General features: G+C 55.1%; 1 protein-coding gene across 2 annotated transcripts in view; it reads right to left on the bottom strand.

Annotated features, from left to right (window-relative positions):
* Positions 1-7,850: 7,850 nt before the first annotated feature.
* SLC43A2 (solute carrier family 43 member 2) overlaps positions 7,851-15,974 on the bottom strand; it is a 38,300-nt gene continuing 30,176 nt past the window's right edge. For both annotated transcript variants that reach the window (XM_077749732.1, XM_077749733.1), the window contains exons 10-14: positions 15,012-15,150; positions 13,723-13,852; positions 11,682-11,755; positions 10,312-10,435; positions 7,851-9,786 (exon numbers count right to left, since the gene is read on the bottom strand). In XM_077749732.1, coding sequence (XP_077605858.1) covers positions 9,625-9,786; positions 10,312-10,435; positions 11,682-11,755; positions 13,723-13,852; positions 15,012-15,150 — 629 coding nt within the window. In that variant the 3' untranslated portion in view covers positions 7,851-9,624. The remainder of the gene's footprint in view (positions 9,787-10,311; positions 10,436-11,681; positions 11,756-13,722; positions 13,853-15,011; positions 15,151-15,974) is intronic.

The following is a 15,974-nucleotide window of genomic DNA, read 5'->3' as shown; positions in this document are numbered from 1 at the left end:
AATCAGAAGCAGGCTCCGAGCTAGCTGTCAGCACAGAGCCTGATGTGGGGCTCAAACCCACGAACCGTGAGATCATGACCTGAGCTGAAGCCGGACGTTTAGCCGACTGAGCCACCCAGGGGCCCCAGTGTTTATTTATTTTTGAGAGAGAGTGTGAGCAGGGGAGGGGCAGAGAGAGACCAAGGCACAGAATCTGAAGCAGGCTCCAGGCTCTGAGCTGTCAGCACAGAGCACAACCCCGGATTCAAACTTATGAACCTTGAGATCATGACCTGAGCTGAAGTCGGTTACTTAACCAACTGAACCACCTAGGTGCCCCAACAATTTCTTTTTCTTTAATGCTTATTTATTTACTTTGAGAGAGAGAAAAAGAGCATGAGCGGGAGAGAGGGGCAGAGAGAGGGGGTGGTAGAGAATCATAAGCAGGCTCCATGCTCAGCCTGGAGCCTGACTCGGGGCTCCATCTCACGACCCTGGGATCATGACCTGGGCCAAAATCAAAAGTCAGATGCTCAACCAGCAGAGACACCCAGATACCCCTCTTTTATTTTTAACTAATATGTACCCCCAACGTGGGGCTTGAACTCATGCCCCTAAGATCAAGAGTTGCATGCCCTACTAACTAACTGAGCCAGCCAGGCGCCCCAAATTAATAATTTCTTGATATTATCTCATACCTACTTCACATCCAGACTTCCCTAATTACCTAAAAAATACTATTTTGCAGTTTCTTTTTTTTATTTAAAACTTTTTTTTTTTAAATATTTTTATTTATTTCTAGGAGAGAGAGAGACAGCGTGAGCAGGGGAGGGTCAGAGAGAGAGGGAGTCACAGACTCTGAAACAGGCTCCAGGCTCCGAGCTGGCAGTCAGCACAGAGCCCGACGCGGGGCTCGAACCCACGAACCGCGAGATCATGACCTAAGCGAAAGTCGGAGGCTTAACCGACTAAGCCACCCAGGCGCCCCTTTGCAGTTTCTCTAGATAAGTTCAGTGTCTGAACAAGGTCTAATCTTCCCCCACATTTTAGTTTTGCGATGTTTCTTACATCTCTTTTATTCTAGCAGGCTCTGCTTCAGGTGTGTTTAAGAGTTAGCCCGCACATGCAGGTGCCACAGCACTCTCCAGCTTGGCCCCCTGGGAGTCCTCAGCCCCACTGTGGGAGCAGACCCCCCGGGTTCCCATGCCTTCCAGTCCCAGCCCTACTTCTTCCGGCCTGGATGAGCTTGGGCAAGTGACCTAACCTCTCTGTGCCTCAGCCTCTTCAGCTGTGAACCTGGGCAATGATTGTGCCCGCCTGGTAGGATTGGTAGGAATCAGGGGAGGAGGCGGTGTGCTCCAGGCATTTTTGTGCAGTGCACGGCACATTTCCGTATCATCGTTACTGGGGAAGGGGTGTTGTGAGGAAGGAGGGATGGACACCATCGCCCCCTGAAAACTACCTCTCCAACAGCATCTGGGTGGCTCAGTCGAGTGTCCCTCTTGGTTTCAGCTCAGGTCACAATCTCACGGTCTGTGGTTTGAGCCCTGCGTCAGGCTCCATGCAGAGTGTAGAACCCGCTTGGGATTCTCTCTCTCTCTCCCTCTGCACTCCCCCCATCTCTCTCTCAAACAAAAAAATTAAAAATAATTTTAAAAACTGCTCCTCCGGGGCACCTGGGTGGCTCAGTCTGTTAAGCATCTGACTTCGGCTCAGGTCATGATCTCATAGTTTGTGGGTTCGAGCCCTGTGTCGGGCTCTGTGCTGTGAGCTCAGTTTCAGATTCTGTGTTTCCTTCTCCCTCTGCTNTCTCTCTCCTAGAAATAAATAAAATATTAATAAATAAATAAATAAATAAATAAATGTTAAAAAAAAATTTTAAGAAAAAAACCACAGGCCAAAACCTACTACTGCATGTTCCAGGCTTAAAATCTCGAGTGTCACAGTGACCTATCATGTCTCTTTCTTTGTTTCCCTCCCTCTCTCCATCTCTGTCTACACCTGTCTTCTCTCCATCCCATGCTCCCTCTCCAGTTCTGTCTCTCTTGTCTCTTTATATCTCTGTCTCTCTGTCTTCGTATCTCTGTGTACCTTTGTCTCCCTTTCTTTCTGTTCTCTCGGTCTCTCCGCCCCGTCTCTGTTTCTCTGTATCTCTCTGTCTCTGGCTTTCCTCTGTCTGTCTCTCTTCACGTCTCCTCCTGCCTGTCCGCTTCAGCCCTCTCTGGCTCCCCCCGGCCCTGTGGCTTCAGTCTGTCACGCTGCTCTGTCTGGGTGATGACCTTCAGCCGCCGGTTCTTCCATCTTCTCTTCCCAGCAGTCTCCCGCCCGTCCGTGCGCCCTTCGCCCCACCTTGGACTTCCTCGTGTCTCCGTCCTCACGTCTGTGTATCTGGAAGCTCCGACCACCCCCCTCCCCGCCTCAGGTCGCCCCGGCCGGCCGGCCCTGTTTCGGCCTCGCCACTGCCTCACCTGTAACCCAGCTCTGGGTATTTCGAGGAGACTGTGTTTCCCTGTTTCCATCTTCTGCTCCGTCCCTTCCTGGCTGGCGAGCACGCGCTTCCCCCTGCTTCTCAGTGTGTTTCAGCCTCTTTTCAGTTCATTTCTCTCTCTCTCTCCCTTCTTAAATTTCATCATCCAAGTATTTATTGAGCAGCTGTTGCGTGCCAGGTGCCCTTCTAGGCTCTGGAAGTATTGCAGTGACCAGGGCAGAGCATGTGGCCCCTTTCAAGGAGCACTCATTCTGGTGGAGACGCAGGCATGGGACAAGAAGACGGAGGAAGGTGTGAGGCTGGTGGCCGGGCTGGGCCCCCTGGGAGGCGGAGGGTGCGGGCCGGGCCAGGCCAGGCCGCGGGCGGGCGCTCAGCCAGTAGGGGCCGACTGCTTCTGCCCTGCGCTTTGCTGACCATGCCCTGTCCCTAAATGGAGACTCTGGGCCACTCGAGAAGCCAGATGAGACTGTTTAACCCACCTGCTCACTCGGCAGCATTTATTATGCACCGGGATTGGGGAACGCGAAGGTAAAAATAAAAAGGCCTCAGGCCAGAGAGGGCCACAGTCTGATGCAAGACAGATGTGTCACCTGCTGGAGTCAAGGAAAGAGACAACAGTTGTTTGGGGCCACCCAAAAGAGGCCAGGAGGCCTTGCATGTACTCCTCTCTCCTTACCTCTGGCGGTGTTTGGCCTCCATACAGTGGAAAGCTATTTGGGCAGCCATGATAGTTAAAAAAAATTTTTTTGAGCCAACAATTGAAAATGGGAATAAAAAAATTTTTTTTTTAATTTTTATTTTAGAGAGAGAGCACAAGCGAGGGGGAGGAACAGGGGACAAGAGAATCCCAAGCAGGCTCCGTGCTCAGTGCAGAGCCTGACGCCGGGCTCGGTCTCACGACCCTGGGATCCTGACCTGGCCAAAATTAAGAGTCAGGTGCTCAACTAACTGAGCCACCCACATGGTCCAAAAAAGGGAATTTTTATAAAATAATAAAATTTAGGATTTTCAGCTTCTTTTGAAAAAACTCAGAAGATCCGACAGACAACACTAAGCTCATCCCCACATGGCCGTGATGGCGTGGTGTCAAGGCTGCCCCTTAGATGGAGGCTGTGGCCTCCACGTCCCCACAGCGCCCTCCCCCCAAGTCCTCCTGTGTCCCTGCTGTGGAGGTCAAGGTCTAACAACCCCTGCATCACGAGAGACCTCATGCTGTGCCTCTACTTATATTAGAGAAATGTCAGTCAAACATGGGAAAGGAAAGGTAGCAGCAAAGGGATGGGTCAGAACCTGAGCTTTTGAATCTGCAATCCTGACAGGTAGGAGCTCCCGCACATACCCATGAAATATTCCCTCTCATCCCTTCCCCAGCCAGCCCCCGGCCCCCGAGGCCACACTCATCCCTGCCCTGGGCCTCGAGCCCCCTCCACACAAGCAGGGTGAGGGGCCAGGCTGCCCCTCCCCTCCCTGGGGTGGGGATATTTCCTTGTGGCTTCTCCAGGGAGGCCCAGGGGCTCTCTCTTGCTGCTGTTGCCCAGGGCAGCCGCCGTGGTGGGATATCTACAGGAGGAGCAGTCATGTCCGTGACCACCACCTCAATACATAAGAAAGGGGACAAGGATGATTTCCCTTTAAAACCAGAATTCACCAGGAGCCTCGGCCTTCCCACCCAAGAGCCCCCTCACTCTGCCCCTCCCCGGCGCAGAAGGCCAAACCAGCGAAGCTGGGCCAGGCAAGGGCACCACAGGGGAGGGCTGGGGGTCAGGGAGCACAGACAAGTGACAGAGAATCTGAGCAAGAGGCGAGGGGCAGAAAGATGGGTGACTCAGGAAGAGACACAGGAGCAGAGGAGGAAGTAGTTCTTAGTCATTCTCAGCATACATTTATTGAGTGCTTACTGTGTGCCAGGAAGTAAGCCAGGTGCCAGAAACAGCAATAGGGCCGGGCGCCAGGGTCAGTTACTGAGGAGCGATGTCATTAGTGTCACTATCCTATCGACCCTGGTTGACAGAGGGAACAGTTCACCCTTCAGGCACCACTCAGGACCTAGGCCTTTCCAGCAACAGAAGGGGATTCGGCGAGGCAAGACCCTGTCCCTCTTCTCCAGCACACAGACAAGCTCCCACGTGCTCCTCGGAGCGCGTTCGCACCTGATGTGCACAGAACACATTCCACACGCGTGCGCACACACACACGGAGGCACAGCCACGCAGTTGTCCAGGAGGCGGCATGGAGGTGTCTCCTACCTGTTGCGACCCCGGTCACCCCGCTTAGCGTGAACTGTCGGGGCGCCTGAACACCCACCATTTAGAAATTATCTTGAGAACCTTTTGGGGCCAAATCACTTACTAAAATGTGACAAATAAGAGAACAAAAAGAATAAAAAAGATGAGCAAGGGGACAGCTTCTGAAGGTTTTTGGTTAGAGAGGGGTTCTTAGTGGGATCCGGGTGAGCAGAAACGGACCTCACTTCCTGGCCGCAAGTCTGTTCCCGCCGGAGTTGCCTGGGGTAGATGTGCTATCACACGGATGGGGTGAGGGTGGGGTGGCCTTTGTCCCCCGTGCTATCTGCATTCCTCCAGAGTCATGAACCAATGCTATCACTTATTAAGTACCTACTAGGTGCCAAGGCTATAGCACTGTACATGTGCTTTATGCCCAAGTCCACCTACCTCCCAGTGAGGGTATTCCCTCCACCTTATAGGTAATGAAACTGAGGCTCAAGACTTGCTAAGGTCCCGGAGATAGTATGTGGGGTGGGGCCTCGATCCTCTGCTCCTCCTCTCACTGCCTCCTCAGCACCTGGAGATAGAGCCTCATCTGGGATGGGTCCCAGCTGCGAGCTGCCAGGGGCCCGGGTTCAGTTTCGGATCCACCCAGGAGGCTGAGAATGACTAACTTCAAAGGTGGACATGCTGCTGACTGCAGAGAGCCAGGGACACAGGTGGTGGCCCCCCCTGCTGGCAGGGAGAGGCTGGCGCTGTGGCAGGCCACCCACACCTCCTTCTTGACACTGCGTCCTCACCCCAGGGCTTGGGTAAATTAGGACATGGGTGGAAACAGGCTCACAGAGCCCACCTCTTCACCCTGACCTTGCCCCCAACCCTGAGGAACCAGGGTGGGAGCTGGAGCCCAGAGAAAACCCAACTCTTTCACTTTTGGGGTCCCGGGCTCCTAATCCTCACAACCCCACGACCGATACTTGGGGAAAATGGGCTCTCACCCTTGAGATGGCCCCCTGGTAAATGGAACAGGTAAGGCACCCAGCACCTCAAGAGCCTATGAAGAGCCATCGTATTCTCCCTCAGAGACAGGGGAGCTGCTGTTTTAACAGCCTCTGAAGCCCCATCTTGTGGAGACGACTTCCCAGAGCTCTCCGACAGGAGCCTCTGACCACAGAGTGCCAACCACTCATCACCCCACCCCCACCTTGCGTGTCTGCTCAAAGTCACACAGGCGGACACACAAGCGCATGAACAACTCCACTGAGCTGAATGTGCTGCTGCCTGGGGCAGTCCTGCACACAGATCCCCCAATTCCAGGTGTGTCCGCATTTTCAGTGTCCTTGGGGCCCAGGGCAGAGTGATGTCCCCCTCAGACGGCATGGCCCAGGGGCCATGACAAGGGGGGCTTGTGCAGAGGTTCCTCCGACCGGGCGGATTCTGGGTACAAGAGGGGTAGGAGATGGAGCAAAATAGAAAGGAACCCACAGGGGCCTGTAACCGTAACCATGGGCTTTAGGAGGGATGGAACCTTCTTCCAGGAGCATTTGCAGGAAGCCAGCCACAAAGGAATGACCAGACTCCCAGACAAGAGTCCAGGGAGACTGGACAGGAGGGGACTCCTGGCAACGTCCCTGAGGATGGCCCAGCCCCCTTCCTCTCAACGAAAAGCCACCAAAGGCACCGGTCCAGCATCACTTCCTGCTCCTTCACAGCAGGAGCCAGGANGGGAAGAGACAGAGGGCTGTGGCCACTTGGTGCAGAGTGCCTTTGACCAGCTCATGGTCCCCTTCCCATCCCAGGGCGGGGGTGACCAGAGATTTGCTCCCCCAAGTCCCCATCAGTCTCTGGGGCCAACATGACTACTAAGTAGAGCTCAACCCAGTCTCTGAGGAAGCTCTTGGCTCCAAGAAACAGAGACCGTACCTAGCTTTTTGTTTCCCTTCCCCGGGCTGTTGCTGCCCTGCTCCCGAGGACTGGTGGGCCCTGGGGCTGATGCTCCAAATGGAATGTCCTGGTCTGGAGGGCCTTGGATGCGCTAATGACTTCAGGAGTCCTGGCTCTAATCTTAAGCAAGTTACTCCACCCCCTGGGCTTCGAGTTTTCCAGCTATAAAATAGGGAGAATATCTAACTCCTGGGCTCTTATCATGATTCAAGGATGATAACAGGAAAATATGTAACACATCAACTCTGTACAGTCAGAGCAGAATGACTGGCCCCTGACAAGGGAGTGGGGGTGCAGGGACCTGACCCATCTGGTACTGCTCCATGCACTGTTGGCCTTGGGCTCTAGTTTCTCAATGCCTGATCTTCGCACAAAGTGCCCATGTCCTGCGGGTGGGTGGGAGAGGCAGGCAGCATCTCCCTTTGGCCAGGCCTGGGCGCTGCTGGGGACAGCACGGCCTGTCTGTACAACCTCAAGGGCCCTTGCTAATTAGCCATCTCCCCAAACTGTACTCCTCTGTGTCCGTAGGTCTCAAAATCTGGGTGCACCAGAATCACCAGGTGGGGCTTAGCAAAATGTAGGCTGCCAATTCTCTGGGCCAGAGGCAACACCGGGCGTCTACATCTGTAACAAGCCCCAGAGTTCCTGCTTGAGGAAGTAGGATGTGGAGGAAGATGGCTCTGACTGCTGAAACCAGACCATGCCTGGGAGGCCACAGGTCCATGAAATGACAACAGTCTAGCACCTGCCTGACTTTAACTCTGCATTTCCCCCCAATTTTTTTTTTTTTTTTAAAGTAAGCTCTGTGCCCAACACAGGGCTTGAACTCACAATCCCAAGATCAAGAGTTACATGCTCTACTGAGCCAGCCACGTGCCACTGACCATGAAAGGTCTTTTTTTAAAAAACTAGACTAATTAATATCTCACAGAACTAGTGTTCTGTAGAATGGTTTGGAAAATGTTGATGTGGTTCTCTCTCCTTTTTAAAAATATCTGTTTTAGGGGTGCCTGGGCAGCTTAGTCAGTTAAGCGTCCGGCTCTGGGTTTTGTCTCGGGTCATGATCTCACGGTTTGTGGGATGGAGCCCTGAGTGGGGCTCCGCACCGACCACACAGAGCCTGCTTGGGATCCTCTCTCCCTGCCCCTCTTGGCTTGCTCACTTGCTGTCTCTCCCCAAAATAAATAAACCTTAAGAAAATTAAAAATATCTGCTTCAAACAAACATCTTGTCTTTTAATGTCCGAGTGGACTGAAACCTAGGAAAATGAGGTGTGTTGCAGGTGCCAGACCATTAAAGCAGAACGCAAGGTTGGGCCGGGGTCTGTCCCTTCCTGTTCTCCACCACATTCTGCTCCACATTTGAACCTGAGGCTCTCCTGGATCACCCTGTGTCCTGAGCTCGAGAGGAACCCTGGCAGTTGACCCAGGGATGGGAAATCTGAGTAGGGGATGGAAGGGGTCAGGAGAAACAGCAGAGGCAGTTTGGCGCACACTTCTAAGATGTCTGTGCAAGCCCAGTTTGTTTGGGGGTAGGGTGGGGGTGTAAGGTCTCTCCCTGGCCCCACTCTAGCTTCTAAGATGGCAATCACCCAGAAACAGGCACGTGTGGCCATGAACTGAAATGCTTAGCAGGGGCATCCTTACCAGGAGGAAAATGGATTTATTGCTTTATAAAAAGGAGTCTGATAAAACGTAAAAGAAAAAACCCCCAAAAGCATAAACCTAAAATCAACCTGCCCTGCCGGGCACTCCCAGGAAGTCTCAGACACACTTCTGGAGGCAGGCAGGTGGGTGGCTGGAAGGCCAGGCCGGCCTGGCAGAGAAGGGTGGCCTCTTCCGTAAACAGCTCCAGGACCGTGGAGGAGTCTGCCGGCAGGGGGCGCTGTGGCCCCACGGCCTCAGACCAGCTCCAGACCCAGAGGAAGGCTGCCTTGGGGACCCTGGGCCTGTGGCAGGCCTGGCTGCCTCCTGGGCGGCCCTGGGAAGGGGATGAGGGCAGACCCCTGGAGCCCACACCTTAGCACTACCCCACACACCTTCCTCACACGTATCACATGGTCACACATCCCACACACACACACACACACACACACACACACAGGCCCCTCACCAGCCATCTCCCCGGCCAGGCCTCTACCTCCTCGTCTGTCAGCGACAGCCTGGCTTCCACCCCCATAAAAACAGCTGTGTGTATGGGGGGGGGGGGCTGTTGGTGCTGTTTTCATTCCCTTCGGGTCACAGACTGGATGAAGGGTGGCAGTGGAAACGTGCTCCCTGCCCTGAGGGAGGAAGTGAGGGGTCTGCTAAGCAGCCTTGTCCTCGGCTCCTAGCCGTGCATGACTATCCAGCCCCCCATTCCCTCCCCAGGCTTTAAGCCAGGGGGGCTTCTCCACAGGCCTAGAACAGGACAGGTCACGGACAGGCCACAGGGGGCTGGAATTACAAAGGAGTTAGCACCAACAACAGGAAGCGGGTCCTTCCTTCCTCAGGCAGCCTCAGACTGGCCAGGGGAGGAGGTTGAGGGGCCAGGCGAGGGTGTGCAGACAGTGCAAGCCTTTGTCCTTGGGCAGGGTGGCCGGTGGGCATGCAGCCGAGGGCAGGTGGCAGGCAGTAGGTGGCAGACCCCTGTGCTTTGGCAAGAGGCAGAATCCAGACACTTAAGGGAGAGAGCCTGCCTGCTGGGGGTCCTCCTTGCTCCTCCCGCAGGCACCAGGGTGCCTCAAGGCCCCAGGGCCCCTCGAGAGTGGCAGAGCAGAGCCCAGGCTGGCCCTTGCTTCCAGCAGTAGGAACATCGCACATCCGGGCCCTCTCCCGTCCTTCCGCGGCAGAGCTCCAAGGCAGGACCGGGGCCCTGGGAGGGAGCGTGGACTCCAAAATGGTGAAGGAGGGGATCCTGAGGGTGCATGGAGGTCCTCCGGGATGGGGAGAAGGACACCGGTGAGTCACTGAAGCAAGGGCAGGGGCCACAGTTCAGAGGCGGCGAGCACTACACGAAAGCCTCCCGGTTGGAGGAGCCGTTCAGCTTGAGGAAAAGCTTGTCGTCCTCCCTCTTCTGCTGTAGCTGTCTCTCCAGCTGGCGCCGGTAGCACACGAGGTAGAGGGGCAGGCAGAACCCCAGCATGCTCAGGGCAAGCAGCCCCACGTTCACCTGGAGACACGGAAAAGAGAGCGGCCGTCGCGCGAGGCGGGGGACAGGCAGGGCCATGGTCCCTGCAGAGCCCGGCTCGACGGCCTGCCCCACGCTCCGGTTTGGGAAAGGGGAGGTCACCAGAGAGGGGAGGAAAAGCTGAAACTGGACGAAGGGCCTGTCGCTTCACATTCCAGCACCAGGATTCCCAGTTGGTCTGTCGTCCGTGGGCTGCTGAGAAGCCCTCGGGGTGTGGGTCCCCAACCTCTGACCTCCTGGTGTGGATATCCGGGGGTGGGGCCAGGACTGGGGCCCCGCTCACAGTGCCTGGTTAGAAATCCCAGCCCTCAGCAGGAGGGCTACCCCAAAATCAGGTCCAGAAAGGATACCCTTCTCCTGCACAGCCACCGCTCACAGAGGAACCCAGAATCCATCCTAACCCGAGTTCCAAACTGCCTATCCTTGGGGCCCCAGAAGCTCTGAGCGATGCCCCCCCAGCTCTGAGTGGGCAGATGCCCATACCCCACAACCCCGCACCCTTCTTACCCATAGAGGGTCTCCTTGGAGGGGACCCATCATGGCCAGAAACAGGGGCTGCTGCAGGAGAGCGAAGAGTGCACTGACCAGCGACTGCAGTCCCGTGAGGCTGCCAAACTGGGTGGAGGGGTACCTGCCGGGACAACAGGGGACCTGTCACCTGTCAGGCTTTCCCAGTGCGCCTCCGCCTCAACAAGGCCCCAGGTGTGCCTGCCTTGGATCAGTTTCTGCTAAGCAGTCCTGTGACTGTGAATTTCTCTTTCAGACCGACATGAGACCCCCAATTATGGGGACCCCACTCTACCCAGGCATGCCCCAGGTCCACGGGTGTCTGGACGAGCTGAGTGGAAAGAGCGGTGCCAGCAGGACTTGGCAGCTTGGCAAACAGGCCCAGGGAGCAGGCTGGAGGCTGGCCCTGGCTCCGCTACGCCCTCATCCAGAGGGGCATTGTGTAATCACGGAAACTCGGCATCACACTCTCCGTGGACTCTCAGACTCTGCCAGGACCGCAGCTACTTCCTCCTGGCACTGGGTGGAGTGGGGAACGACAGGCAGACCTGGAATGACCCCCGTGGGATGCTGATGGGAGAGAATATCTCAGTGACATGTCAGGCGCGGTAGCCCCAGAGGCAGGAAGGGGCTCCCAGCAAGGAAAGCGCGGGTCTTCGGTCAGAGACACACAGCAGATGGTGTTTGAGGGTCGTTTTGTTTTTGTTTTGTTTTTTAAGATTTTATTTTTAACTAATCCCTACACCCAAAGTGGGGCTCAAACTCAACCTCAAGATCAAGAGTTGCATGCTCNGCCGAGTTCCATCTCTGAGCCGAGCCCCAGGGGGAAGAACAACTGTCGTTCCTTCTGTATGTGTGGCCTCTTGGAAAAGGAGGCAGGTTTCATTATAGCCAAGGCCCGAGCAGGCCAGGGCAGAACCAGGCCCTTAACGACTCTGGGTGAGAAGAGTCTGACACACCGTGGGCTCAGTTATCCGTGTCATTGCCCCTGCTGAGGGCCATTTAGTTCCGGGCAGCTAGAGCCCACCCCTGTCCTTCCTGTGAGCAGCCAGGGGCAGTCCCGGGGCTCAGCTGAGCAGCAAGCCCCGAGGCATAATGAGCAACACAGGAGCACTGACCCTGGCGGGGGAACTGACTTCGTGTTAGGTGCCAAGGCTTGTGGGCACCCAACTGTCTGCCCACTGACCCACCTCCTGCCACGTGTGACCTCCCCTGGACACGGCCAAGCCCCAGTACCCATCCCCTGGCACAAGAAGATGAGCCCAGATGGCAGGCTGGCCTCCCTCAGGAGCTCAGTCCCACCACGAGCCTCCCTCAGGTCATTCCCTTACCGGCAGCCACCAGGCCACCCCCCAGCAACTAGCACTTACACGGCGGCGTACAGGCCCCCGACGGCAGAGTGGATGAATCCTCGCACGATCGTGTGCAGGATGAAGGAGAGGATCTGAGAGAGGGAGAGCAGAGTGTGAGCAGAAAAACATGAGGGGCCTCACAGCCCCTGGGGTCCCGAGCCATGGGAGCACTAGCAGCCTAGTGTTGGCCCACAGCAGCTCTCCAAGGGCCAGTTCCTGACTTTTCAGGAATTTTATGAGCCAGCTATGAGACACAGTCATTACTAAAAATTATATTTATAAAAGCTTACAATTAAATTCTATTAAAAACAAAGGTAACAGATACTCAAAATTCACCATTTCTTCATGATTTTGTTATGATCTGCACTCTGAGGGTTTTTACGTTTATCGTCCGGTGCGGTGGGACGTATGCCGGCGTGTCACTGTGAATGTCCCTCCAGCTGCACATTTGGGGACTTCATGGTGGCTGGAATCAGCCACGGTGAAAGCATTTACACCAAGGAAACTGGCAAACACTGAGTCAGGGCCCCTCTGCCTCCACCCGGAGTCAGCTGCTGTATACGTATTGACACAGCACTAAATAGGAGGTCGCTAATCAGGACTTGACCTCCTGCCTTTGCTGACCTGAGGACTGTGCCCAGAGATCTCTGTGCCTGGTCTCTCAGGCCCTAATGGCTGATAGCTTTCCTTCTCCCCTCCCGAGGAAAGTTCAGCTTCTCAAAAAGGCCACTGCTGGCAGGCTTAGCAAGCTCTAAGAAGCACTTGGAGATAATTCTGAGGAGGTCGAGAGCTGTCCGTTTTGCCACAGCCACTAGGACCCTCTGCACACGGCCCTGCCATCCTGCTTAGCAGCCACGACCTGTTCCCAGAAACGTGGGCGGCGGAGGGGGCACCGACTGCTCTCTGCGGTGTCGCAAGAGGGCTGTGCCCAACTGTGCTCGCACACACTTGTGCAGGCTCCTTCTTGCCACTTCAAGTGTCTTGTTGCCTTTTCATAACTTTTCTTTCAACGAGAACTAAATAAAAGAGAAAGCAGAAGGCTGTTCCCAGTGAGCACTGCCCCTTGATCAGACAAGGTGGTCAGGGCAAGGACTATCAACCAGTCTTGCAGAGGGGGTGGCCGCCAGGAAGCTGGGAGGGCACCAGGAACACAACAACACTCACTGGGAACTGGAACAAGCCTCCAGTGGCTTACTCTGGTCTCACGCAGAATGTCGCCACACACACGTGATAGTACCCATGGGTGGTGCACAGCTGGGTGTTCGATGTACTTCAACACGTGGCCACTTGCAAAGAAGAAGAGACTCTCGCTTCCCTTCTGGACCTGGCCCAAGATACTTTCTGGACTTGGGCTACCCATGTGGAAGCAATGCTATCACTCACGTCCCTTCAAAGTTCATAAACTTGGGGATTACAAAAGTCGTCATGATAAAACTCTTTCTCGAACCTAAGGGTAGAGCTGAGCAGGTGACGAAATCTGCTTTGCTTGCAATGTCTGACAAAAGTCAGGTTTCAAAAGCATCAGAAATCTTGTGAAAAGGAATTAAACTTTTGAACCCTGATGCCAAGTGATCACCATGGCCCTCCCCAACTCTCTACAATACAGATGCCCTGTAGGCACTCTCATACCAGAGAAGCCGATGCTCCCACCAATGCCAGAGGTTGGCCAGACCTCTCTGGACCTCAGGTCTCAGCTGTGTGAGCAAATGCAAACCAAGTAGCCACACAACTGCCCCCCATAGTTCTGGGGGACAGTAGGATGGGGGGGATTCATGCCATGCGAGATGCTCCAAAGGCCATGAAGAAGGATGTGACCTTCATGGAGAAGAGTCTTCTGTGAAAGGCAATCCCAGTTTCACGTAGAGCTCACCGCCAGCATCAAGCACAGGGCCTGGCAGCTAAGAACCCTTGGTAAATAACAGCCGGCTGCTTGCTTGTTGGTTGAAATAAATAATGAAAAGTCATCATGGTCTTTGTAGATGGCTTCCATGACACATCACATCCCTTGTGGTCCCGCTGTCCCCTATCACCACGCCCCCCGACCTCTCCCTGTACCCACCTGTAGAGGCAAGTTGGGAATGAGGCAGGTCACCCCAAAGCCCACAAGCAGCAGGTTTGTGAAAGCGAAGGCCCGCATGGCATTGGTGACTTTCTGGATCTGCCGGTCTCGCTTCTTCGTCTTCTCGCCCCTGTGGAGACAGAGTACACACTGGAGCTGGGAGCTCCCTGGAGGAGGATGGGCTCTCCCAGGAAGTCAGGCCTCAGGAGTCACAGCTTGTAGACGAGGCAAGACTCAGAGACCACCCAAGCATGTCTGAGGGAGTGTCAGGGCTGGAGCGCCACTAGGGACAGCCTCACTGTGCCCTCTGGACTGCGTGCTGGGTGTGCACCGCAGTGGGGAGGTCGGGTGCCAGGAGGCCATCAACAAACTGTGCCGCCTCAGCAAAGGCCGACGGGGAGGCGAGCAGCAGAGCGCACCCAAGTCAGAATGTGGCGAAGTCCCACTTCACCGCGGACTCTGTCACCCAAATCCTGCAGGGAGCTGATGATAAGCCAGATAATAAGGCAAACAAGGGAGGGAATGGGTTTCCCCTTTGGGGGCAGGAAGGGGAGAAGGAGAAACAAATATGCCACTGATGGAACCAGAATGGGCACAAACAACCTCATGGCTTTAGGACCTGACCTAGATAACAGAGCATCCTCCGTAATTATCTCCTTGTGAATTCCCTACTACGGATCCCAGTCCCGCTGCCCACACAGATAACCCCTGCACAACTGGATGACACCCAGGAATGAATGCCGAGTGCTGGACACACGGGGAGTCCCAGGCCCACCACTTCCTCACTATGTGACCCCAGACGAGCTACTCAAACTCCTAACTTCAGTTCCCGCTTTTGAAAAATGGGTATTAACACTAGTACGCGCCGCATTGAGGTGTTGGCCTAACTGAGATACTGTGCATCAGGTGCTTGGCACGGGGCCTAAAGCAATAAACAGTGGCTTATTATATTAAGGTGGAGTCGTGAAGACAGCATTTAACTCATCCTCTGATCTTGGAGCCCAATCCTTACAAAAGCGGGGCTCCCGTACCTTGTTTTACGCTGACAGTTACGAACAGATCTAGTAACACGTTCTGCGGTTATAGAGCAGCTTACTACTCCCACCGAGTGGAGTGATCCTTGCAGGCAAGCAGGACTTCTTCCACCTCGTTTCCCACTGTGTCTTGAAGCCCTTATGAGTAGCTTTGGGCACAACCCCCTCTCGCCTCTCCTGCTGCCACCCACCCTGCCCCTGCCTAGCAGCGGACTCTGGGGGCCAGAAGCCAGGGCACGGGCACGGTCTACGCACTGGTTGGCATCTTTCTCCTCCGGTTCCTCAGAGGCATCTTCACACTCCTTCAGCCTCCAGTCCATGATGTAGCCAATGACAGGGGCTGTCAGCAGGCAAAGCAGCTGGAGCACACCGAAGATGGACGTGTAGAGGCCAACTGGGGAGGAAAACGGGCTGAGTCATGGGGGGGGGGCCCTAGCAGAAGCCCGCACAGGTGCTGAGAGAGCCTGAGACCCCCATGGGCCCTTCTGGGGTCTTCCACAGACCACCCCGTCACCCCTCCCTGTGGGCCTTGAGGGGAGCCCAGAGACTTTAAACTCCGAAATCAAAGGTGGAGCAAGGGCCAGCCCCCCTATTCTCTTCTCCAAATTGTCTGCCTATTTCTAAGAAACAGTCTAATGAAATCCAGTATGTCACAATGACATCCCCCAGAAGCTTCAGGAAGCGTCCGTGACTCAGGAACCACAAAATTACCAATGCCTGGGACTGAGGCTTTGTGTCTGACTAGTCATTAGTTTTCTGCCTCTAGAAATATACCAGGAAGGCACCACTCACAGGGGCTGTGACGTAAGGGCTCCAGTCTTCAAAGAGCCTTAAAATTATGATGAGATTTTTTTTTCAGGCAAAAAGGAGCTGAGAGTTGACTGCCCCCCACCCCAAGTTTTGGCCAAGAGGGATGTTTCTTGGTCAGAGGGTGGCTGGAGGAGACGTTGCAGTGTTCTCCGACAATCCCCCTGGCTTACCAGTAGCCATCACTGCATCAAGAAAGCAAAAGTGAAAAAGCAGAAAGGAGAGGGGTTAGCAGCAGAAATCTCAACGGTTGTTCTAGGGAGGCGGGGTGTGGAAGCAGGCCGGCTCTGGGCCCAGCACACATGCCATTTCCCACCAAGACCAGCCTCTCGGAGCACCCACGGGACGCCCGGCTTGGTTGAGCCAGGCTTCTGGGAACAGAGGCGGGTGAGGCCCAGCAGGTGCCTCTGT

Source organism: Crocuta crocuta, unplaced genomic scaffold (assembly GCF_008692635.1).
Source record: "Crocuta crocuta isolate KB4526 unplaced genomic scaffold, BGI_CrCroc_1.0 scaffold149, whole genome shotgun sequence".
NCBI lineage: Eukaryota > Metazoa > Chordata > Mammalia > Carnivora > Hyaenidae > Crocuta > Crocuta crocuta.
Note: the sequence above shows the minus strand (reverse complement) of the source record. Positions and strands in the feature narration are given on the sequence as shown.